The sequence below is a fragment of the Mauremys reevesii genome, linkage group 5, assembly GCF_016161935.1.
Source record: "Mauremys reevesii isolate NIE-2019 linkage group 5, ASM1616193v1, whole genome shotgun sequence".
Taxonomy (NCBI): domain Eukaryota; kingdom Metazoa; phylum Chordata; order Testudines; family Geoemydidae; genus Mauremys; species Mauremys reevesii.
In genome coordinates, this window is record NC_052627.1 from 120,195,604 (window position 1) to 120,222,054 (window position 26,451).

Sequence of the window (26,451 nt, forward strand, 5' to 3'; positions counted from 1 at the left end):
ACGTGAAGTCTAGGCTTTAGTTTTGTTTATAATATGTTTTAAATTGCAGGCTTTTAACATCTTTTTTGAAAGCCATATAGGTGACATTTTTAGCTATTCTAAAATCCAGTACTCATCATTCTAAAATATTTTTTTTTCTATTTTTTAATAGGTCATCACACAACGAACTAGAAAAACATAGGTAAGTCATGAAAAGAAAGTGTAATTATCTAGTACCAGCCGTGTTAGTCTGGTTCTGTAGAAGCAGCAAAGAATCCTGTGGCACCTTATAGACTAACAGATGTTTTGCAGCATGAGCTTTCATGGGTGAATACTCACTTCTTCGGATGCAAGCAGGATGTAATTATCTAGAAAAAGCATCGTAGATGTTTGGATGTCCATATATAGACAGGGGCATGGTGTTAGAATGGTGTTCTGAATGAATCATCTAAACTTCTAGCTGATGAATACTGTACTTATAGAAGTATAACTTTAATATTAATGATGTTATTAAAGAAGTTAATTTCCCTAGATGTTTGCTAACAAACCTTAAGAGTTATAAATACAATAGAAATTGAGTTATGATTAAGCTGCATGGATTTGGGGCTAAGGGGAAGAGTATGAAATGCAGAATTACTTTACTTTAAACAACGTTTAAAGTAAACTTTTGTGTCACAGAGGATTTAGCCTTGCAACTCCCACTCTGTGTAAACTCATTGCAAACAGATTTCCCATTAACTCAGCTTCCTTATAGAGACAGCAGGTTCCATCCAGAGGATTATGTTCAGGGCTGGAAACCAGGGGGAAGTGTCTGCAATACTTTGAAAAACTATTATTTATTAATTAAAGAAGTTCACAAAACCCTTTAGGCCCAGAATTTTAAATAGTCTCTTCATAACTGTAGTAATAGCTACACATGCAAAATGTGTGTGCACAATTTTAGGGTCTGGACTCTTTTTTTTTTTTTTTTCTATAGAGGCCATGCTTCCTAAGGCAGTTACGAGAACTGAAGACAATGTATGCAAACAAACTATGGTAATATAGAATAGGTGACAAATATGGCTCATGAAATTATGCACACAGATTTGATACATGCTTCAGACTATGTGAAGGGTGGTTGACACTCTATTGTATTGCATCTAAAGGAAAGGGTGATATTTGTAATGCTGAAATTTTCTTCCTGTCCTATCCCAAAATAGGACGAAGAAACTTAATCACAATTTATTAAAGTTCCTGTCACCATGTTTTCACCTTGTTGTTTTTTCATCCTCCTTGTCCTTGATCTTCTGTTCAATCGCTTAATACCCTTCCTTGCTCTGTCACTACCAATCTATCTTTACTGAGTATCCATTTTCCCCCCATTCCTCTCTTATTATCTCAGCATGTAGTTTCCTATTTCTCCCTCTGCTCTAGTCCTGAGCACATTTAAGCAGCACAGTGTGGGGGAGGCATTAGCACTGCATGCAGGTGCAGGAAAGGAGTGATTTTTTTTTTATATATAATATATAATCACATTTCAGTTTCTCACTTTGAGTTCTGCAATGCGTCTTTTCACATGCATGTTAATAGTACTTGCCACTGTGGCATTTTCTCTCTGCAGTTTACTTATTTTCACATTGGAACTTGAAGGTATAGCTTCTAATTGCATTCAGTTAACAATATTTAATTGTAATTACATACTGCAGGTCCTAAAGTTAAACTGTAGTTAAAGCCAAATTTTCAGATAGCCTTAATCCAGCCTGCAAACATGAATGTGTAAAATTAAGAACATAAGAATGGCCATGCTAGGTCAGATCAGTAGTCCATCTAGCCCAGTAACCTGTCTTCTCACAGTGACCAATGCCATATGCTTTTGGCAGTTGGAGATTTAGGGACACCCAGAACATGAGATTGCATGCCTGACCATTTTGGCCAATAGTTATTGATGGACCTATCCTCCATGAACGTATCTAACTCTCTTTTTTTTGAACCCAGTTATACTTTTGGCCTTCACATCATCTCCATGGTAACAGGTTCCGTGGGTTGACACTGTGTTGTGTGAAGAAGTACCTCCTTATGTATGTTTTTAAACCTACTGCCTGTTAATTTTTTCAGGTGACCCCCTAGTTCTTGTGTTATGTGAAGGGATAAAATAATGTTTCCCTATTCACTTTCTCCACACCATTCATGATTTTATCCCTCAGTCATCTCGTTTTCTACGATAAACAGTTCCAATCTTGTTAATCTCTTTTTAGGTAAAAGCTGTTTCCTTCTCTGTACATTTTCCAATTCTAATATAATATATATTTTGAGATGGGGCAACCAGAACTGCACATAATATTCAAGGCATGGGGATCCCATGGATTTATATACTGGCCTTATGATATTTTCTGTCTTATTATCTATCCCTTTCCTAATGGTTCCTAACATTGTTAGCTTTTTTGAGTGCCCCTGCACACTGAGTGGATGTTTTCAAGGAGCTAACCACGAAGGCTCCAAGAGCTCTTTCTTGAGTGGTAACAGCTAATGAGGACCCAATAATTTTGTGTGTATAGTTGATAATTTTTTTTTCCAGTGTACATTACTTTGCATTTATCAACAATTAATTTCATCTGCCGTTTTGTCACCAATCACATAGTTTAGTGAGATCCCTTTGTAACTCTTCACAGTCAGCTTTGGAGTTAACCGTCTTGAGTAATTTTGTATCATGTGCAAACTTTGCCATCTCTAGGTATTTAAACTCACTCAGTGCTTACATTTTAGGGGAAATACAAGTTTACTCAATGCCTATGTTCCTGCATCTGGGCATGAGCACTGCTGCCTTGCTCTAGGCGACCGGGTGCCTATCTGCCGCCTAAGCCCCAGAGCAATTCATGAATGGGGGTAGACGTGCTCAAAGGCTGCCTACTGGATTGGGTCCCATTCAGAATCTGGCTGGAGGAGGAAATGGCGGTGCTCACCTTAAAACTTGTAGTCCAGTGGTTAGAACATTTCCTGGGATGTGGGTGACGTCTCTTTTTGGCCTAGTGACTGTTTTTATCCACAGTCACTGGGCCAAAGAGAGCTAAAGAGGGAATGACTCTGTAGCCCAGTGGTTATGGCACCCACCTGGGAGGTGGGAGACCCAGGATCCCCTGCCCCAATCATTGTTTCATTATTTATCCACAGTGGAACAACTTCAACAGGAGACACGGAGAGAGGCCCACATCAGAATATCCCATCACCCAGTGGTTAGAGCCCTGCTTCTGAGAGGTGTGGGAGACCCCTGTTCAAATTCTTTCTCGCCCATCAGCAAAGAGGGGAACTGAGTCTCTAAAAGTTATAAGGTGGGCACCCCCCTCCTCCTCTGCCATTTCGTGTGGAGGGACGCAGGCATCTAACTCTTTCCGTCCTGAAAGAAATGTCTTTGGCACCTTGGGGCCAACTTTCCCTGGCACCGGTGAGTGCTCGCCCCGACTCCACCATTTCCCCGCCTCTGCCCTGCCCCCATTCCAACCCCTTCCCCAAAGTCCCCAACCCCAACTCCACCCCCTCCCTGCCCCTATTGGACCCCTTTCCCAAATCCCCACCCTGGATCCGCCTCTTCCCTGAGCATACCGCATTCTCCCCCCCTCCCACCTTCCTCCCAGCCACGTGAAACATCTGTTTTGCGGCACAAGTGCTGGAAGCTAAGTGGAAAAAGTGGGCGCGCTCAGGGGAGGAGGCGGAGCGGAGGCAGAGGTGAGCTGGGCGGGGAGCTGCCGGTAGGTGCTGAGCACCCACCCATTTTTCCTCATGGGTGCTCCAGCCCCGGAGCACCCATGGAGTTGGTGCCTACATTCAGCACGTAAGCCTGCAGGCGTCAGGTTCCTGTTAGTAGAACACTAACCAGAGATAGGCGCCTCCCTGCAGCCCCGACTTAAGTTCTAGTCTCTGAGAGAGGGGCATGGCTTCGCAACACCCTGGCTGTCAGCATCACCCATTGACTAGCTTAGGCGGCTCCCAGCCTTGTGTACTGACTTTTGGTTGCATCCTAAGGTGCCCGTCTCTCTCCATTCATTGTATAGGGAGCCTGGGTGCCTGCCTTGGCTTTGTGGATCATGCTGTTTTTCCTGTGATTTTTCTACACGCCTAAAAGTTCCGTGTTATAATGCAGAGGTCGGCAGCCTTTCAGAAGTGGTGTGCCGAGTCTTCACTTATTCACTCTAATTTAAGGTTTCGCCTCCCAGTAATACATTTTAATGTTTTTAGAAGGTCTCTTTCTATAAGTCTATAATAAATAACTAAACTATTGTTGTATGTAAAGTAAATAAGGTTTTTTAAATGTTTAAGAAACTTCATTTAAAATTAAATTAAAATGCAGAGCCCCCCAGACCGGTGGCCAGGATCCGGGCAGTGTGATCAGGGGCGGCTCTACAAACTTGGCCGCCCCAAGCAATCATGCCCGGGAGGCGCCCCCGAGCCGCGGGAGCAGCGGACCTGCCGCGGGCATGACTGCGGAGGGTCCGCTGGTCGCGCGGCTCAGCTGGACCTCCCGCAGCTGCGGACGGTTCGCTGGTGCGGCGGCTCCGGTTGAGCTGCCGCAGTCATAGCTGCGGGAGGTCCAGCCGAGCCGCGGGACCAGCGAACCGTCCGCAGTCATGCCTGCGGCAGGTCCGGTCGTCCCGGGGCTCCGGTGGACCTCCCGCAGGCATGACTGCGGCAGGTCCACCGGCCCAGCCTGCCGCCCCCCTGGGAAAGGGCCGCCCCAGGCAGGAGCTTGCCCCGCTGGGCTCTGGAGCCGCCCCTGAGTGTGATTGCCACTGAAAATCAACTTGTGTGCTGCCTTCGGCACCCGTGCCATAGGTTGCCTACCCCTGTTATAATGCCTAAGTCCCTTTGTGAATCTGGGCCCTAAAAATCTGGAGTCTAGTCTAGTCTTGTGCATCATCAACAGAACTGTTTATTAAATCCCAGTCAGTTACAGCTTTGCTCCTACAAAGAGCAATGGGTTTACCCAGGTGTCATGCAGGGCATAATTTGAAGACTATGAGGGTTCACAAGTGTAACAAAAGGTCTAATTTGGCCTTCAAATCCTTACTGGTGATAATGGCATGAGAAATCTAGAACCCAGGTTGAGTTTTCAGGGCTGACAATTAGAACAAACTTTTTTTTTTTTAAATTGTATACTGAGCACAGAATCCGTGATGGACAATAAACCTTGAATTCCACAATGCCTTTACCTACAGTGTGTTTTCAGTGTGTCTCCAAAGGGTTCAACTTAAGTTTCAACCTTCAATTTAATGTCTTTGCCATTCTGGATTGAACTGGGGCCTCAACATATTGCATGAGTAATAATCATTTTCGGAACAGTGAGGCTTTATTTTCAATTTTTTGGGGGGTATAGAAAGATGATGGAAGGATGGCCTTCTTCCCAAATTAAGCTCTCTACTTACTAAGCATGGTATAGTGTATATGTTCCTATTACAGCTTGTGAAATATTACCCTTTTTCGTTCTCAATGGCTGGGACTTGTGCATAAAAATCTGTGTCTTAAATTTATTGCACAAAATTATTTTGGGGTCAATTAATTTTTAATCTGTTTTTTTCCCTGAAGCAGATATGGTGGTTTAGCTTGCTGCAGACTGGTTATCCAAATCTGCTCTCGGTTGCAGGGAATTCAATGAGAGTTATGCATGCCTATCTGAGAGCAGAATTGGGCTTGCTGTGTTGTGAAATATGCAGTTCAGGTTCCAGAAATAGTGCTAAATGTGAACATTTAACCTAGCAGATAATAAACAATGCTAGTGAAAAGCATAATGCTATCTCTTCATAGCAGTTTAAATTGGATCAGTCCTTTCAATGCTTTTGATCCAGGTAAAGCATCTTTTTCTTGTTGCAAAACACTGACATTCACAAGAAGGGCAAGGTTATTTATTTATTTATTTATTTATGGTTGGTTAGTTTGTTTGGGTTTTGTTTTGTTTTTTAATAGATGAAACTGAACTTTTTAGGTATATATTTTTATAGGTGGAGACCAAGCTCTATTCAACAGCAATAGGAGGCTTCCAGGGAGTTCCTTGTTTTGTATTGCTTTCAGTTTTAAATAGTTTTTTCCCTACATTTGCATACATATCACTGTAGCCCATATCATGTCGCTCTGGAGACCAAACCATGACAACTATATCATACACAGGAGTGCAAGGTATTAATTTCATCTTTTTTTTTTTTTTTTTTTTTAGGGCTGTCGATTAAACACAGTTAACTCACGCGATTAACTAAAAAAAATAATTGTGATTGATTAATCTCACTGTTAAACAACAGAATACCAATTGAAATTTATTAAATATTTTTGGATCTTTTTCTACATTTTCAAATATATTGATTTCTATTACAACACAGAATACAAAGTGTACAGTGCTCACTTTATATTATTTTTATTACAAATATTTGCACTGTAAAAATGATAAGAAATAGTATTTTTCAGTTCACATCATACAAGTACTGTAGTGCAATCTCTTTATTGTGAAAGTGTAACTTACAAATGTAAATTTTTTTTTTATTGCATAACTGCACTCAAATACAAAACAGTGTAAAACTTTAGAGCCCACAAGTCCACTCAGTCCTACTACTTCTTGTTCAGCCAATCGCTAAGACAAATAAGTTTGTTTACATTTACAGGAGATACTGCTGCCTCCTGCTTCTTTACAGTGTCACCTGACATTGAGAACAGGCATTCGCATGGCACTTTTGTAGCTGGCATTGCAAAGTATTTATGTGCCAGATATACTAAACATTCGTATGCCCCTTCATGCTTTGGCCACCATTCTAGAGGACATGCTTCCATGCTGATGATGATGCTTGTTTAAAAAAAAAAAATAAAGCATTAATTAAATTTGTGACTCAACTCCTTGGGGGAGAATTCTTTGTCTCCTGTTCTTTTATGCCCGCACTGTGCCATATATTTCATGTTATAGCAGTCTCAGATAATGACCCAGCACATGTTAGTTTTAAGACCACTTTCACAGAAGATTTGACAAAACGCAAAGAAGGTACCAATCTGAGATTTCTAAAAATAGCTAGAGAACGCGACCCAAGGTTTAAGAATCTGAAGTGCCAGTAAGATTTTTTTTGGCTCCCAAGGACAGCGTTATATCGAGGTAGAGGTGTATTCCTAAATAATTTAAAGGTAACATAGTCTATTATAGCTGCATTCAAAAAGCTGATCTAACCGTACTGGAAGTGCTTTGGTGTTGGTCTCTTAAACTATCTATGCTGCTTGGTGTAAGTCAGGCATAATTTTAATCCATTTCTGCTGGGAAATCTGAACTCAATATGTTTTATTTGTTGGCTAGAAGCAGGCAGTGGTTTAGTTTATTTTTTGCATTTAGCACTGAAACCAGTATTCAAACTTAGGTGCTAATGTGTGGCACTTAAAACAGACTTTCAGGTGCTTGACTGTAGGTTTAGCTGCCTCACTGTCAGTGCTCAGGTTTAAAATTTGGACTCATAACTAGTTCTGTCCTGCTATCACCAGACGTTTCATAGGAACTGTCTTTATGTCAAGGCCACACTGTATGGCAAAGTAAATCTAAATTCTGTCACAAGTCCCTTTTTAATCTACATAAGAATGGCCCTACTGTGTCAGACCAAAGGTCCATCTAGCCCAGTATCCTGTCTTCCGACAGTGGCCAGTGCCAAGTGCCCCAGAGGGAATGAACAGAACAGGTAATCATCAAGTGATCCATTCCCTGTCGCTCATTCCTGGCTTCTGGCAAACAGAGGCTAGGGACAGCATTCCTGCTCATCCTGGCTAATAGCCATTGATGGACCTATCCTCCATAGTTCATAGACTCTAGGACTGGAAGGGACCTCAAGAGGTCATCGAGTCCAGTCCCCAGCCTTCATGGCAGGACCAAATACTGTCTAAACCATCCCTGATAGACATTTATCTAACCTAGTCTTAAATATCTCCAGAGATGGAGATTCCACAACCTCCCTAGGCAGTTTATTCCAATGTTTAACCATCCTGACAGTTAGGAACTTTTTCCTAATGTCCAAACTAAACCTCCCTTGCTGCAGTTTAAGCCCATTGCTTCTTGCTCTATCCTTAGAGGCTAAGATGAACAAGTTTTCTCCCACCTCCTTATGAAACCCTTTTAGATAACTGAAAACTGCTATCATGTCCCCTCTGTCTTCTCTTTTCTAAACTAAACAAACCCAATTCTTTCAGCCTTCCTTCATAGGTCATGTTCTCTAGACCTTTAATCATTCTTGTTGCTCTTCTCTGGACCCTCTCCAATATCTCCACATCTTTCTTGATAAGCGGTGCCCAGAACTGGACACAATACTCCAGCTGAGGCCTGACCAACGCAGAGTAGAGCGGAAGAATGACTTCTCGTGTCTTGCTCACAACACACCTGTTAATGCATCCCAGAATCATGTTTGCTTTTTTTGCAACAGCATCACACTGTTGACTCATATTTAGCTTGTGGTCCACTATAACCCCTAGATCCCTTTCTGCCATATTCCTTCCTAGACAGTCTCTTCCCATTCTGTATGTGTGAAACTGATTGTTCCTTCCTAAGTGGAGCACTTTGCATTTGTCTTTATTAAACTTCATCCTGTTTACCTCAGACCATTTCTTCAATTTGTCCAGATCATTTTGAATTTTGACCCTATCCTCCAAAGCAGTTGCAATCCCTCCCAGTTTGGTATCATCTGCAAACTTAATAAGCGTACTTTCTATGCCAACATCTAAGTCGTTGATGAAGATATTGAACAGAGCTGGTCCCACTCACTATACCTTTCCATCAGGATTGGGAACCATTAATAACTACTTTCTGAGTACGGTTATCCAGCCAGTTATGCACCCACCTTATAGTAGCCCCATCTAAGTTGTATTTGCCTAGTTTATCGATAAGAATATCATGCGATTTATCTAGTTCTTTTTTGAACCCTGTTATGGTCTTGGCCTTCACAACATCCTCTGGCAAGGAGTTCCACAGGCTGACTGTGTGTTGTGTGAAGAAATACTTCCTTTCGTTTGTTTTAAACCTGCTGCCTATTTATTTCATTTGGTGGCCCCTAATTCTTGTGTTATGAGAAGTAGTAAACAACACTTCCTTATCTACTTTCTCTACACCAGTCATGATTTTATAGACCTTAATCATATTTCCCCTTAGCCATCTCCTTTCCAAGCTAAAAAGTCCCAGTCTTATTAATCTCTCCTCATATGGAAGCTGTTCCATACCCCTAATAATTTTTGTGCCCTTTTCTGAACCTTTTCCAATTCCAATATATCTTTTTCGAGATGGGGCAACCACATCTGTACATAGTATTCAAGATGTGGGTGTACCATGGATTTATATAGAGGCAACATGATATTTTCTGTCCTATTATCTGTCCTTTCTTAATTATTCCCAACATTCTTTTCGCTTTTTTGACTGCCGCTGCACATTGAGTGGATGTTTTCAGAGAACTATCCACAATGACTCCAAGATCTTTCTTGAGTGGTAACAGCTAATTTCTCCGCAATGACTTTATTGTCCTTGAGTGCTCTTTAGCACCTCGATCGTCCAGTGGCCGAACTGGTTGTTTAGCAGGCTTCCTGCTTCTGATGTACTTAAAAAAAATTTTGCTATTACTTTTTGAGTCTCTGGCTAACTGTTCCTCAAATTCTTTTTTTGGCCTTCCTAATTATATTTTTATACTTCATTTGCCAATGTTTATGCTCCTTTCTATTTTCCTCACTAGGATTTATCTTCCACTTTTTAAAGGGTGCCTTTTTGCCTCTCACTGCTTCTTTTACTTTGTTTAGCTACAGGGGATCTTTTTTGGTTCTCTTACTATGTTTTCTAATTTGGGATATACATTTAAATTGAGCCTCTATTATGGTGTCTTTAAAAAGTTTCCACGCAGTTTGCAGAGATTTCACTTTTGGCACTGTACACTTTAATTTCTGTTTAACTAACCTCCTTACTTTTTGTGTAGTTCCCCTTTCTGAAATGAAATGCTATAGTGTTGGGCTGCTGTGGTGTTTTTCCTGCCACAGAGATATTAAATATAATTATATTATGGTCACTATTACCCAAGTGGTCCAGCTATATTCACCTCTTGGACCAGATCCTGTGCTCTACTTAGGACTAAATCAAGAATTCTCTCTCCTCTGGTGGGTTCCAGAACCAGCTGCTCCAAGAAGCAGTCATTTAAGGTGTCAAGAAACTTTATCTCTGCATCCCGTCCTGAGGTGACATGTACCCAGTCATATGGGGATAATTGAAATCTCCCATTATTATTTTGAGTTTTTATTTATATATTATTGAGTTTTTTATTTTAATAGCCTCTCATCTCCCTGAGCATTTCACAGTCACTATCACCATCCTGGTCAGTAATATATCCCTACCACTATATTCTTATTATTAGAGCATGGAATTACTATCCATAGAGATTCTATGGTACAGTTTGATTCATTGACGATTTTTGCTTCATTTGATTCTATGCTTTCTTTCACATATAATGCCACTCCCCCACCAGCATGACCTGTTCTGTCCTTCTGATATATTTTGTACCCTGGTATTACTGTGTCCAAGTGCTTATCCTCATACCACCAAGTTTTTGTGATGCCTATTATATCAATATCCTCATTTAATATGAGGCACTCTAGTTGGCCCATTTGATTATTTAGACTTCTAGCATTGGTGTATAAGCACTTTAAAAACTTGTCTCCTTTTAGCTGTCTGCCATTACATGATGTAATTGAATGGAACTCTTTTTTTTTTTTATTTGACTGTTTCTGATCAGACCCTGCCTGTATTTTACCATTTTCCATCCTCTCGTCTTCACTAGGAAGGACATAGAGATTCTCTAGTAATAGATCCTCCCGTAAGGGATGTCCGAACCACTTGCTCCTCCGCACCTGTCAGCTTTCCTCTAGCCCTTAGTTTAAAAACTGTTCTACGACCTTTTTAATGTCTTAGAACAGTGCTCCAGGTTGGGAGACAAGGAATTTTACAGCAGTTTGGGGGAAATATTAAACAAATGAAAGTTTAGGGTTTTATTTCATTAAATTTGAAAATGAATAATAGAATCAGTAGCGTCCTTTGTGCTTATATATATTGCTATTATGTTCACTTTATTTTACTCTTGTCCCCCTACATTTTCAGTTTACTGTGTGCTCTATTAACACCTAATTATGTTGCAGAAGCTAAAGGTTTTGATGGGTGGGGTTTAGGCGGTGTAGGAGAGGTTTAGGACATGGATATGTTCACATCACTGAGGAGGGTTTTTAGCTCCCATGTTCTTCCTATGGGCATTACTCAGTCATTGTTTGGCAGAGAGATCCACTAAATGTTCTTCATTCCAGGGGAGCATCACAACTGCCCTATTCTTCCACCAGCATTATAAATATTAAAGACTTTGATAGCGCTAAACACAGGCAGAAAGCTAGAGCTGCTCTAGGATTTACTCTGCTTGTATACACTCAGGTTCCCGCCATTTACGGTGACCAGACAGAAAGTGTGAAAAATCGGGACAGAAGGCAGGGGGTAATAAGCGCCCAATATTGGGACTGTCCCTATAAGATTGGGACATCTGGACCCCATGCACTCAAACCTGGCGATGGCTAAAATATCAGGTACTGAGAAGGGATTATCACGAGTAGGATGGCTCCAGCAGAGAGAGAAGCTCATCTGGGCATACACAGAAATATCATTGAATAAAACTTCTGTTTTTTGACATTTAAAAACTCTTCTCTCAGATATGATTTGTTTCTATTAACTAAAATGTTAGTTATATAAAGTGAGTTAGAGGCCTAATCTTCATGTGTGAGTACCTAGAAGCAGGCACCTGATTAAAAGTTGCCTGATTTTCAGAGATGTTGGGCACACACACAACTCCCACAAAAGCCAATGAGAGTTGAAGGCACTTGTTACCTCAGAAAATCAGCTGTTCAGTTAGGTGCCTAACTATAGAATTAAATGCCTACCTTTGGATACCCAACTTTGAAAACAAGACTCTGAGCTACAACAGCAGCCATAGCTGTATCCTACCCTCGATTCCTGGTGGAATTCCTGTTTGTCTGTGACATTTGCCTGGTATATGGATGGCTCTTAGAAGTAAATACTTGGCACCTAAATATTTAACTTGCAATAATAAGGATATTCTTGCCATGATAACAGTAAAAACACACATGCATCTATCTTATCTACTTATCTGTCTATTCTCTAGTTGATTGTGGGTGGGAGAAGGGATTTAACATGGATATATATTGCCTTCACCCACTGATCACTGTTTCTTCTGGGTGATTAGCAAAGCAGGATGTGAACCTCCCAACAGCTTTGTTTTGTCATAAAGCAAAGAGGATATTGTTTTCAGCATTTATGGATACTGTCCCTAGTTAATCTCAATATCTAACTTGGCCTCCCTTGCCATCAACTCAATACCAGCTGCTAAGGGAAATTGAGTGTTACAAAAATGTCTTTTCTTTTTAGTTTTTTAATTTTTTTTTACGAAGTCCTCTATCATTCTTAGCCTAAAATGCCTGCTGAGAGCCCTGTACGGTGCAGTCGATGTAGTCTGTGTTGCAGCTCAGATTTGCTAGCATTACACTTTTTTTCTAGATCCCTTCCTCTTGGCCACAGTCCAGAGACACAGTGTCCTTGTTTAGCATTTTGATGTGGGGAAACACTGATAATTAAAGCCGGTTTCAAGCCATGAGCTGATTTGTAAGCAGCGACGTGCTCCAGGATGTGTGTTGTCAGTCGATAAATACACAGCTTGTGTGTGCTGAGCCACAGTGTGTCTTAGGCCTGATTATGCACAGTGTGTGTGCGTACATGTTGATTGAACCCACACCCTAGGGGGAGTATTGTTTAAAATAATAAAGTTAATTTCTAGAAGAATGGAGATGTCATTCTGTTCTCCCTTATGCTGATATAAAACCAGTTTAATCACACACTGCCTTTAGTAGAGTTCTTCATTATTTACAATGGTATAATTTAGGGCAGAATCAGGCCCTGGAGTTTTAAGACACGTCCAGGATGTGTGCATCTATAAAGTAATGGAATTAAACCTATAATGTACCAGCATCTGAACAAATAGGTCCTGCAATGGAAATCTCATTGCCCTCAAGGGTTTGTTGGACTGGGCCCTCAATTTCCTTAGGCACCAGACTGACTTATGAAGATTGGAGATTTTCTATTTTGCAAATTTAACAAATAAACAAATAAAACCAAAATTAAAACAGATGGATTTGTGGAGTTGTGTTACATGGGGGAAAAAGTTCCAGTATGTTAGTGTGCAAAATGAGTGAGTGAAAGGGTATGATGTGGCAGTGAGCCTTTAAAAAAAAAAAAAAACAGCTTTGAAGAAATGAACCTATTAACACTTATTTTTGTAAATGCTGTTCCCAGCTGTGTATGCTTATGTATGTATATTTGTGTGTGTATTTTCAAGAGTCTGCATAGTTCTCCAAGAGGCATTGCTGTTTATCAACCTGCATTACGTAGGTGCCACGGGATGTAGGCATGCCATTGGATTTTTTTAGTGTATTGGAGAGGAAATAATCTCAACAAATCCTGTATAAATGCACCTTTTTCATTCGGCTGTATTTTTTCATTGTACTAAATGTCGTTGGAGTTATTGCTCAAAATTCCTTATACGTAAGAGGTACATACGAGGGTTGGCCTCTTTCCTACTTCTGTTCACTATTTCAGTAGAGCCACTCGTAGCCATATCAAACAGTATGGGGACGGGGGAGGAGTAAAAGAGATGAAAACGGAATATCTTAAACAATTTCCTTTTATGCAGGTGATAAATTTAATATACCATCTCAAACGTTCAAAATTAATGTCAGTTATTCACCACAACAAAAGAATGGTGGTTTGTTTCCAGCTGTAAGATAAATGGGTACACAACTAAAGATCTAGGCTCACTTCACCCTCGTCTGCAAAAACAAAACAACACAACTCATAAAGGATGAAAAAATCCACAATTTCCCTATAGCCCCATCTCCACTACATCATTCTTTTGTCAGGGCAGGGATGCAAGCCTTGCTCAGGGGATAGGATCTAAGGTTTGTACAAGCAGCAGCAGAACCAGTGTTGTCAGACCTTGCAGATTCTCAACCAGGCGTGTGCAGTTAACTATATGAAAACAGATTTATATAGGCAAAACTGAGTTGATTCTTAGTTGCTGCCCAGAAGGGCAAAACCACAAATGGAATGAGCATTGCACTATAGTTCAAATTGGAACCTAAAATTCAGTGTATAATCAAGATGGCGCTCCGTACTAGTGTCAGTAGGGTAAAGGTGCAGCGCTGAGATGGGGGGACAAAGATAGCTTCAAGCCACTTTTATGCCTTCCCTACTCTAGGTTGCTCTGAAGGTCATTGCAGCGCTCAGAGCCTGCTTTAATTTACCACAGTCTTAGCAACTGCCTCTAACTTATGGCAGTACTCTAGTCATTCCTGCTTGTTCCTGACATGCCTCTATACCCCTAGTTTTCACCTACCACCCCCCTTTGGGACCCATACAAAGTGTCATCAAATAACTACAACCCATATAATCAGTGGGGACCCCATCCTGAAAGAAGTCTTTCCTGCATCCTCTCTTTTGGATTCAAACACCGGCCCCCCAGCCTTTCCAAGCTCATCATCAAAAGCAAGCTCCCTGCAGGTCAAGACATATCAACTCAAAGCAGCACCAGACCCTACCAAAATAGATGCAAAACCTGCAGACATATCTCCACTGCTACAATGATCAACACCTCCCACAACACACCTTCAAGATTCATGGGTCCTACACGTGCTTATCACAATGTGGTGCATCTCATCCAATGCACTAAATTCCCCAACACCAATTATGTGGGCGAAACCAATCACTGTTCTCTCAAATGAACTCAACAGGAAAATGATAAAAGATAAAAACACCACGACATGTGGGGTGAACACTTTTCATAAAACCATCACTCTATATCTAACCTCTCAGTCCTCATCCTTAAAGGAAACCTGCACAACACTTTCAAAATATGAGCCTGTGAGCTAGACCCTAAAAATCATGGTCTTAATAAAAACACTGGATTTATGGCTTATTACAACAGTCTGTAAACGCACTAACCCCCTTTTTTGGTCCTATGACTACAGGGGTTTTAATGAGCCACTTCACCTTGAATGGTCCCTTAGCACATATTCTAACTACTTATACTAAACCATCTGTTCATTCTTGTATTTAGCTGTGATACTCTTGACTATGTTTCCCAGAGCTCTGTGTAGCTCCAAAGGTTGTGTCTCTCGCCAACAGAAGTTGGTCCAATAAAAGATAGTACTTCACCCATCTTGTCTCTCTAATATGCCTCTATTCTGGCATATGCAGCCCTGTGTTGTCCCTGTGCTAGGGAATTCCCTGGGGCTGCTCTGCCCCTTTTATCATATTGCTCCAATTCTTTTTCTCCTGGTTTGCTGCTGTGTCAGCACTTCATTGTTCTTTAGGAAACACGGTGGAGTGACTATCCTTTTTTTGTCTCTAAAGGGCAGTCATCAGTGGTACTCATCTGTGAACTGATTGTGAGAAAAATGCTGTAGAGACTTTCTGCCAGGCACTCTTTCTCTAATGAGTCAAGTGCATCCCTTGCACAATGCAGCCTGTGTTCACCTGTCTCCAACTTGCTCCAAGCCCAGCTTTCTGGATGCTGGTGCCAACTTGCAGAGCTGGCCAAGAATTTATACATTTGTGGTATTACAGATATTTCCCCGTATTTATGTTTGCTAAAAGATGTAGAAATAGTTTCTGGTGTCACACAAATATTCTTCTATAGCCTGGACAAGCCTCAAACTTCAGAAGGAAAAAGGCCCAAGTCAAAGTTTTGAACCTGGGCCCAGGATAGGTAGTATTTAATGTAGTCCCATTTTGTATGAGCTGAAGTATGCACTGAATACGATGGAATGTAAATTTGTATACAGTGATCTAAACCAGATGTCACCATTCTTAAAAAGGATAAATACACAGGAGATTGAATGTAATTGGTAGCCAGTCTTTTCTTTGTCTTCTGCAAGAGGTTTTTGTAGTACAGGTATAGGTTCCCAAGTCATCAATCTTCTTGTTCTACTTCATAGCTGGTATGCAAACTTTGACAATAATGTAATTTAATTAGGCAGTTGGAGAATGAGGTTACATTACAACCAACCAATCAACTGCATGGTATATATGGTTGTTCTTGTTTATTCAGGCTTGAAAAAAATACTAGTTGCCTACTTTTTAGTAAACTAAACCTATTAAAGCTAATAATGACAGGATTTCACCAGTGTGGTCCCTGGTAAGAATTCAGAGAATGGATAAGGTTCTACGCTATCCCTTCCTACGGTTTCCATTTTTGAGTCATCCTCCTACATGGTTAGCTCCAGTGACCCATCTCTACTTTTGCTCAAAGCTTTCTTGAGCAAAAGCACCATGAAACTCACATAACTAATACCAGTACTGTGCAGCGGTAAACATTGGAGCAGTCTGAAAACTCAGAAATTCCATACTGTTTCTGTTCATACTAGAATGTTATCTTTGCAATCACAAGGAGTAGAGAACTAAGGAAACTACACCCCAAAACTTAAAATTCTGTAGAAATTGATGGCTTACACCCCTCTCCTCTCCAATGAAACACACACACTCACCAGGAAAAGCTTTCTGCTCACCAAATGAACAAGTGGATATTTCAAGCTTTGATCATTTTATTAAACAGAAGAGTACCTTACTACAAAAGCTGTTGTAAAAGCTTTGTTTCTTTCATACAACAATATTGTCTTGGCATAGCCTGTTTAGACTTTCATCCTTCTAAAGGTAGATGAATCGATTACCAGTTAGATAATGATATATTGGTCTTTGGATGAGATTGTGTTTTTAAAAACAATCAAAAAACTGGTCTATGCTCTTTGTGGTCCATTGCCTTTTTTAACAAGTAGAGGTCTGCCCTGGTGTCGGTGGCCAAAATTTCTTCTCTTCCCTTTCTCCATCCCATTACTGACCATGGTTTGTTGATGCCCCCAAATCCCAGAGGTAGTTCTGGTTCAGTGATGCAGTTTTATCAGCACTTTTTATTTTACATGAGTCTGTGGCTGCAGAATTTGCCACTGAATCCACCCCTTGCTGCAGAATTGTGCTCCAAGCTAAAAGCTTTTGTTTTTAAGAAAAAACAAATTTCTAGTTGTCTGGGTGTGAAGAAAAGCTTGAAAATGTGAACAAAGCATGAACTGATGCAGGGTTGTGTTCCTGAGTCTGCAGACAGCCTGAAACATTAGCTCTATAGATGTGAACAGCACCACTTATTTCAAGTGGGGTGTATACACTGAAGCTAAAAGATACACCTCTATCCCGATATAACGCTGTCCTCAGGAGCCAAAAAATCTTACTGTGTTATAAGTGAAACCGTGTTATATCGAACTTGCTTTGATCTGCCAGAGTGCGCAGCCCCGTCCCCCCGGAGTGCTGCTTTACCTGTTATATCTGAATTCATGTTATTTTGGGTTGCGTTATATCGGGGTAGAGGTGTAATTTTAATGTCAATATTGTTAAGTCTTTCATTGTTGATCGTTTTTGCCTGGATAAATCTTCTATGTGCTTATGCCTCAAACCCAAGCCACCTCCTATACCTTTCCAAATACAAAAGCCCCAACTCATCCTTATCCAGCTGCAAAAACCTTCAGCTTCTTTCCAGATAGCTTCAGCCATGCAGAAGCATGGACAATGTAGAGATCTGCTGTAAAACACTGAAAATGTAGGGAGAGAATGAAATTAATACTACTATTAAAGTAAATAACACAGGGGCTACTGCATGGATTGTATGACTGACTTTCAGAGCTAATTCACTACAGTCCACCTTTTTAAATTAAATTAAGCAGCTACAGTTTTTCCTGTGTGCTGTGCCAGAGTAAGGCCTGGTCTACACTAGGCGTTTAAACCGGTTTTAGGAGCGTAAAACCAATTTAATGCCACACCCGTCCACACTGAGAGGCCCTTTATATCGGTATAAAGGGCTCTTTAAACCGGTTTCTGTACTCCTCCCTAACGAGAGGAGTAGCGCTAATATCGGTATTACCATATCGGATTAGGGTTAGTGTGGCCGCAGATCGACGGTATTGGCCTCCGGGCGGAATCCCAGAGTGCACCACTGACCGCTCTGGACAGCAATCTGAACTCGGATGCAGTGGCCAGGTAGACAGGAAAAGCCCTGCGAACTTTTGAATATTTCCTGTTTGCCCAGCGTGGAGCTCCGATCAGCACGTGTGGCGATGCAGTTAAAAAATCAAAATAAAGAAAGAGCTCCCGCATGGGCCATGCAGATGTGATCGCTGTAAGGGCAGGCAAATCTGTTCTATCAGCGCTCCGTTACAGAAGACGAAATTCAAAATCATTTTTAAAAAATCTCCAGACAGACGCCATAGCAGGGGCTCAGCGCACTGCTGCGTGACAAGCGTAATGGAAAGCCAAAGAATCAAATGGACGCTCATGGACTGGAGGACTCAAGCTATCCCACAGTTCCTGCGGTCTCCGAAAAGTATTTGCATTCTTGGCTGAGCTCCAAATGCTTCTAGGGTCAAACACAGTGTCCGCGGTGGGTCAGGGCATAGCTCGGCAATTTACGCACCCCCCCACCCACCCCCAGAAGTGAAAAGGAAAAAAATCCTCTCTTGACTCTTTAACATGTCACCCTATCTTTACTGAATGCTGCAGATAGATGCGATGCTGCAGCACTCAACACCAACATCCTTGCTCCCCCCGCCATGGGTGGCTGATGGTGCAATATGACTGGTACCCGTCCTCATCATCAGCCTATTGGCACATGGGGCAGTGCAAAAGGACTGGTAACCATGCCGACTAGCATCAGTTAGGTCAATCAAGGGCGCCTGGCCCTAATTTTTCCTGGCAGATGGTGCAGTATGGCTGATAACCATCGTCATCATAGCAACAGGGGGCTGAGCTCCATCAGCCCCCACCCTTCATGTATAAAGAAAAGATTCAATTGCCCCTGGACTAGCAGCGCGATGCTGGGCTCCTCTCCTCCACAGTTCTTAATGTCCTGTCTGGACTATCATAGCAGCTGGAGGCTGCCTTCCACTCATTTCTCACTAACAAGTCACTGTGTCTTATTCCTGCATTCTTTATTACTTCATCACACAAGTGGGGGGACAATGCTACAGTAGCCCAGGAAGGCTGGGGGAAGAATGGAATCAACAGGTGGGGTTGTTGCAGGAGCACCCCCTGTGAATAGCATACAGCTCATAATTTCTGCTGGATCTGACACAGAACAGCTGTGCTCTCTGGTTCTATGATACAGTAGTTCTCTAGTACACTTGCCCAAATTCTAGACAGGACTGATTCTATTTTTAGATACCAAAAAGGAGGGATTGACTGAGGGAGTCATTCCCAATTTTGGCTTTTGCGCCCCCGGCTAAGAGCAGCCAGGGGCACTTATGACAGCAACAGATGGTGCAGTGCAAAAGGACTGGTAACCATGATAATCTTTTTACCAATTTATGGATTGGTAGATGGTGCAGTATGGCTGGTAACCATCTCTGCTGTCATGCAAAAGCAAAAGCATGCTGCTGTGTAGCGCTGCTGAATCGCCTCTGTCAGCGGCATCTAGTACACATACGGTGACAGTCACAAAAGGCAAAACAGGCTCCATGATTGCCATGCTATGGCATCTGCCAGGGCAATCCAGGGAAAAAAGCCGCGAAATGCTTGTCTGCCGTTGCTTTCCCAGAGGAAGGAGTGACTGACGACATTTACCCAGAACCACCCGCGACAATGATTTTTGCCACATCAGGCACTGGGATCTCAACCCGGAAATTCCAAGGGGTGGGGGAGGCTGCGGGAACTATGGGATAGCTATGGAATAGCTACCCACAGTGCAACGCTCCAGAAGTCGATGCTAGCCTCGGACCGTGGACGCACACCACCGATTTAATGTGTTTAGTGTGGCTGCGCGCACTCGATTTTATACAATCTGTTTTACAAAACCGGTTTATGCAAATTCGGAATAGTCCCGTAGTGTAGACGTACCCTAACACACACTCCACAGACCTTGCTGCAGAAGGTCTTGTGTGTGTATTTAAGGCCTGATCCAAAGCCCTTTGAAGTCAATGGAAAGACCCCTTCGATTTCCAGGGACTTTGACTTATACTCCATGCACACAGAACAACTTGCAGAATTGAGGCCTTAGTAAGCAAAAAATGGTACCTCTACCATAAAATGTGCTATATCTATCTTTTTGTTGTTGTTGCTTGCACAATAGAAGCACGGAGGTCTGCTATAGATAGAGAACACTACTGAATGTTCAGTTTTTCGCTCTAAGGCACTAGACTGTAAGCAACTATTTCACACATCCCATAGCGATCAGAATGTTTAAGTGCAGCACACTGGGTGCTTTGCCATGGTACAGTGCCTTAGTACTAAGAGTTTTTCTTCCCTCTTCATTAAAGCAAAATTGCTATATAGCTGAAGCATATTGTGAAATGTGAGTTAGACTTGGGATTCACTGTAAAATATTTTTCTTTGTTGGAAATATTTATTGAGAGGGCAAAAAATAAAAATCAGGACTCTTTTTGACTGGGGTCTGGACTCTTTATGGCTGGATAAATATGGAAAAAGTAGAATGTCATGCTTTGAAATGCACATTTCGTACAGTCTTACATTGCATTTAATCTACTTTTAAATTGTGTCTAGGCCACAACTGAGTTGGTTTCTCTAGAAACATTTCTTATTAGCATTGATTGATGCTTTCCTTTTACTTACAGACTATTTTAAACAAAGATAATTTTATATTTTCATAGGCACAAAATAACTTTAATTAGCCTGTAAAAATATCATTAGAGCCATAAATAGGATATATTTGAAACCTCTCCTTTAAGGAAAAGTATTATAGAATTTAATAGGGATTAAGGTCCTCATTCATCAATGCCCTTGAGCACATGCCTATCTTTAGGCAGCTAGTAAAACACACAAACACACACACACACACTAAAGCACACACACACATTAACGCAATGTACAGCAAAACCCTTAGCACAATACATACAGTGTGACCAGGTGTAAAATATTAGTTGCTATACAGAACGATAACTGTATTAATTAAAAAGATATTAACTGCAGGACCAGGCCAGGGGCGGCTCTAGGTATTCTGCTGCCCCAAGCACAGCAGGCAGGCTGCCTTTGGCGGCTTGCCTGCTGGAGGTCCCCGGTCCTGCGGATTCCGTGGCACGCCGGCGGGACGTCTGCCAAAGCTGCGGGACCAGCGGACCCTCCACAGGCATGCTTCCTGCCGCCCTCGCGGCAACCGGCAGAGCACCCCCCCTTGGCTTGCCGCCCCAGGCACCCGCTTGGCGTGCTGGTGCCTGGAGCCGCCCCTGGGCCAGGCACAGTGGTTCAATGAAGAAAAGGCCTGATCCTGGAACATGTAAAACTCCTACTGGCTTAACTCTTTAGGATTGTCCCATAAGTCATTACAGGGTAAACATTCCATGAATGATTTCTAAAGGTGGCCTGTATTTTTTAAAAAATTATATGAAGTTACATTTAACAAGGAATGAACATAATACATATTTTCAATGTGACCAAGTTCACATTGTTGTAACACAGTCCCTCTTAGTGAATCTCATTTCATTATATAGGATTGCGGCAGGGTTTAAATGTGGAAAAAATAGGTTAATATCTAAGAGGAGGGACTGGAATTATCTTGACAAATACAGTACTATTATCCTGAGTTCAGTAGTTGTATAATATTGTTTCCCAGAGCTACATTTTGAGTTCTTTGTTTATCCACATTGTCTGCAATAACTCCATCCTCTTTAAAGGAAACTTTTCTGTACCAAAACATATGGGTGCTTTGCAGGCAAACAAGGGCAGAATTTGGTCCTTCGAGTACATTCTAAGGCTCTGTCTGGACTAGAAAATTGAACCAGTTGGTTAGGACTAGCTTAAGCACAAAAGGTTCATTGTGTCCAATCTTTAATTTAAAACCCATTGCAAATATGTGTCTCTTGCCCTCATTACTGCTCTTCTAAACCATTTTGTTTGCAATGCACTCTGAATCCTCCTCTGTCCCACAGGTATCTCGCAGTTCCCAGAAGATTTCCCAGAAGCAGTAGATTTTGGGACATTTCAAAAAGCCCATGTCGGGACAGTGGAGGACTAGTTGAACCTTTTCAGCTAGTCCACATTCACACTGGCACTAAAATGGATCAGACTGAAACAGTTGGAACTACAGTAGTTCTTAAACCTGAAGTGTTTTACCAGCATTCCAGTGGTAAAATAAGTTCTTGGAATCACAGATTTCTCTAGCATACACAAGACTTTTCTGCTTAGTCTAATATCCTACTGCTTGATGTGCTAAAAAGACAGGTTTTTTAGATTTTGGGCCCATGTACACTGGGAGAATTTACTAAACACTTACAAAACTTTGTTCGGTTAAACCAATTTTAAAATTGGTTAGAGCCCAGGTGTAGACCCAGCCTAAAGGGCCTGACCCATTTTGACAGAACCAGTTTCAAAAGTTGAAGTGGTCTTGAAAGAAGTTTAGTAAAAACAGCTCAGGCCACCACAAACTACTTAAAACTAGGTGTACACTGTTGCTGTAACCTGATTTTGAAGTTGATTTAGCTGAGCCAGTTTTTTAAAAGATTGGAAATTTTTCCTAATAATGCTGTCAGTGCATATAAATAACCAAATTGCTGGCTGAATAGTGTTTGGAGTTCTTTGTGTCGTATTTTTACGAAACCTGGGATTTAATTTAATAATTGTTTTTGTCAGTTCTGACACTTGGTAAGAACAATCTGTTTCATTGCAATTATCTAAACCCGATGTTTGCATGAACCTTGTTCACATGACAATAGGTAGTATATTTGTCATATGCACACACAGTGTGTATTCAGATTTGTATGTGAAACATTTATGGCTGAATTACATGAAAAGCCATCCATAATATGGATTTACATAATTCTTCAACTGATGTTCCTTGATCTGGAGATTGGAAAGGTAGAGCTGTTCATAACATAGATATTGAAAAGCCATGTACACTTGGCCTTTTCAGACTTGGGGTCACTCTCACAGGGAGTGTGGGAGACAGGTCAGTCTTTGCTTACAGACAGCCCCCCATCCTGAAGCAAATTCTCACCAGCAACCACAGACCACATAACAAAAACACTAACCCAGGAACCTAGCCTTGCAACAAAGCCCGGTGCTAACTCTGTCCCCATATCTATTCAGGGGACACCATCATAGGACCTAATCACATCAGCCACAATATCAGAGGCTCGTTCACCTGCACATCTACCTATGTGATATATGCCATCGTGCCAGCAATGCCCCTCTGCCAGGTACATTGGCCAAACTGGACAGTCTCTACATAAAAGAATAAATGGACACAAATCAGACGTCAAGAATTATAACATTCAAAAACCAGTAGCTCAGTGGTTTGAGCATTGGCCTGCTAAGCCTAGGGTTGTGAGTTCAATCCTTGAGGGGGCCATTTAGGGAACTGGGGTAAAAATCTGACCGGGGATTGGTCTGGCTTTGAGCAGGGGGTTGGACTAGATGACCTCCTGAAGTCCCTTCCAACCCTGATATTCTATGATTGATTCAGTCTCCCTGATCACTCGATTACGGACCTAAAAGTCGCAATATTACAACAAAAAAACTTCAAAAACAGACTCCAACGAGAGACTGCTGAATGGGAATTAATTTGCAAAATGGACACCATTAAATTAGGCTTAAATAAAGACAGGGAGTGGATGGGTCATTACACAAAGTAAAACTATTTCCCCATGTTTATTCCCCCACACTGTTCCTCACAACTTCACTCAACTGCTGCAAATGGACCACTTTGATTACCACTACAAAAAGTTTTTTTTCTCCCCTGCTGGTAATAGCTCACCTTAACTGATCACTCTCATTAGAGTGTATATGGTAACACCCATTGTTTCATGTTCTCTGTGCATGCATATAGAGAGAGAGAGAGAGATCTTCCTACAGTATTTTCCACTGCATGCAGCCGATTAAGTGGGCTGTAGCTAGGGTGACCAGACAGCAAGTGTGAAAAATCGGGACGGGGGTGGAGGGTAATAGGAGCCTATATAAGAAAAAGACCCAAAAATTGGGACTGTCCCTATAAAATCGGGACATCTGGTCACCCTAGCTGTAGCCCACAAAAGCTTATGCTCAAATACATGTTAGTTTCTATAAGTACTCCTATACTTAATCACTGTTAAGGTCATTTGTCTTTTTGTATTTTTCTCACTGTGATCAGTGAAAATAGTCTAGTCAGTTTCTGTCAGTTTCTCTTTCTGGTTATTATGCACAAATGCTGCAATCTCTGAGTTGCATATGATACAGAGGAATAGATGCTTTACAAATAAATAAATAGATAAAACTATTTCCACTGGAATCTGTGTGTGTTTAATTTCTATTTGTTTTAAAGTTCTCCAGGCTGAAGAGTTGTAAAACCTTATTTGTCACTAAAGTCAGCAGACATGTCTCTGAGCACTCAGAGAGCAAGCAAGCTTAGTAAGAAGGATGCATATTTTATGAGTTTTTTCTGGATTAACAATACAAATCCCATTTATTAACGGTCCTGTATATTTCTACATAATTTAGCTGTTCTTAATCTATTGATTGCTATAGTACAGTTTATTTAACTTTTTACTGCACCACTTTGTGTTCTATTCTCATCCGCTTCATTGCTGCTTCTTCCTTAATCTCCACTCTCCTGATGTATGTGCAAAAATCCTGCTGCTGCATCTAAAGTCTGCTACTTGTACACACAAATGATTGTGTGCAAATTTAGAAAATTTCCCTTTTGAAAATGTTTCTCCTAGTTTCATCCAAGAAGCAAACTGTTAATTCAAAAAACAAAACCAAACCCCCAGACACCTTTTAGAGGTTACAGATGTACAGATAATAAATCTCCCGGGTTGAAAGTTTCTGCATTGTAGATTCTAATAATGTTATTTAACCTTTCAGATCTGGTTAAAGATCAGAATCCGGGCCCTGACTCTGCAAGCTGCTTAAGTATTCCTGTGCAATAGGCTGCTCATGTTTAGTTTCTAGGCATGTGCTTGAACAGGTTGTTGAACATGGCCCTATTCATGGGATCTTTTCCCATTTTTAAAGTTTAGATTATGAATGCAAAGCCTTGTATTTAAACACAAGACCCCATGAACAGACAGGAAGTCTTGTGGTGATCTTTCTCCAAAAACATCACATTTTTCAACAGTGTTCTCCTTTCCCGATTGGCTGAAGGAGGAAAAATTATCTCATATTAGCACTGTTTACAATTATGCCATTTTAATTCACACTTACAGTATTAATTATTGATATGTTATGTTACTTTTTATTGATTGCATAGAGATTAACTAACGAGTGTGATATATGTAGTCAGACATGCAGCACTATAGACATCACATGTTTTGCAATTTATCTGTATTTTAATAGTTGATCTGTCATAAAAAGTTAAAAAAATTGTCTACATTTGTTTGTCTTCTGTCTTCTGCAAATTACATGGCCTTTCATGCATTAATAAATTGTCTTAGACTCTGTTAAATGTTGATGTTGAACACTTGTTCTAAATAGTAATAAAAAAAGCAGTGTCAGCAATTTTTGTTCAGAAGTCAATAATTACCATGCTAAAATTGTTCGATGTACTGCAGCATGTAGCAGAATTGAAATGAAAAGTTATATCTTTGCAGAAAATGATTATTTATGGCATATTTGTAATTTTCTTTATTAATTATTATTATTACTGCTTCTGGGGGTCTTAGGCAGTTTTAGGATCATCAGTCTATTAAGACTAATCTTATCTGATGTTAAAAAGGCCCATTCATGCAAATGCATATGAAGAATGCTGATTTTAATTTCTCACTGAGATAAGATTGACAGAAAAGGGCACAAGATTACAAACATTGCTTAAGTAATCACTTAGAGATCCACTTCATTGTAAAGACACATGGGAACTTCATATTGCTTCTTGTTCAGTTGTATGTACAAAAAAGTAGGAAGTATTTATTTTTTTAAATGCAGAAATATACTCTTGGAATGTTTTGTTTTATCACTTGCTTTGTTTTAGGGTTCTAAGGTAAAAATATTTCACAAACTATTTTGTGTGTCTACTGCCAGCCAGTTGGTGAAAGAAAACACAGAATGCTTTAAACACACACACACACAGAATACCAGCTTATAGATGTTTATCATCTTTCTTTTTACTGCTAGATTGGGTGTTGTTTAATGTAGGAGGCAAATTGTAGTAGCTAGAAGTGCTACTTACGAAGGAATATTGTAGTAATCATGACAGAATATGCCGTAGTTGTAACTCCTAATTTTCCCCTTTTGTTTTTACTGCAAACACCATTCTTGATGTATGATGGAACATATATATATATATTTGGAGGGGTATATTTTCCCAGTAGATAGGGCACAGGAATGGGAGTCAGGAGACATAGTGCTCAATCCAATTCCCATTTAAGTCAATTGAAAAACTCACTCTGACATGAATAGCAGTT

General features: G+C 40.9%; 1 protein-coding gene across 2 annotated transcripts in view; it reads left to right on the plus strand.

Annotated features, from left to right (window-relative positions):
* Nucleotides 1–26,451, plus strand: part of MXD4 (MAX dimerization protein 4) — a 52,020-nt gene that overhangs the window by 12,262 nt on the left and 13,307 nt on the right. For both annotated transcript variants that reach the window (XM_039539375.1, XM_039539376.1), the window contains exon 3: nt 152–181. In XM_039539375.1, the coding sequence (XP_039395309.1) occupies nt 152–181 (30 nt within the window). The remainder of the gene's footprint in view (nt 1–151; nt 182–26,451) is intronic.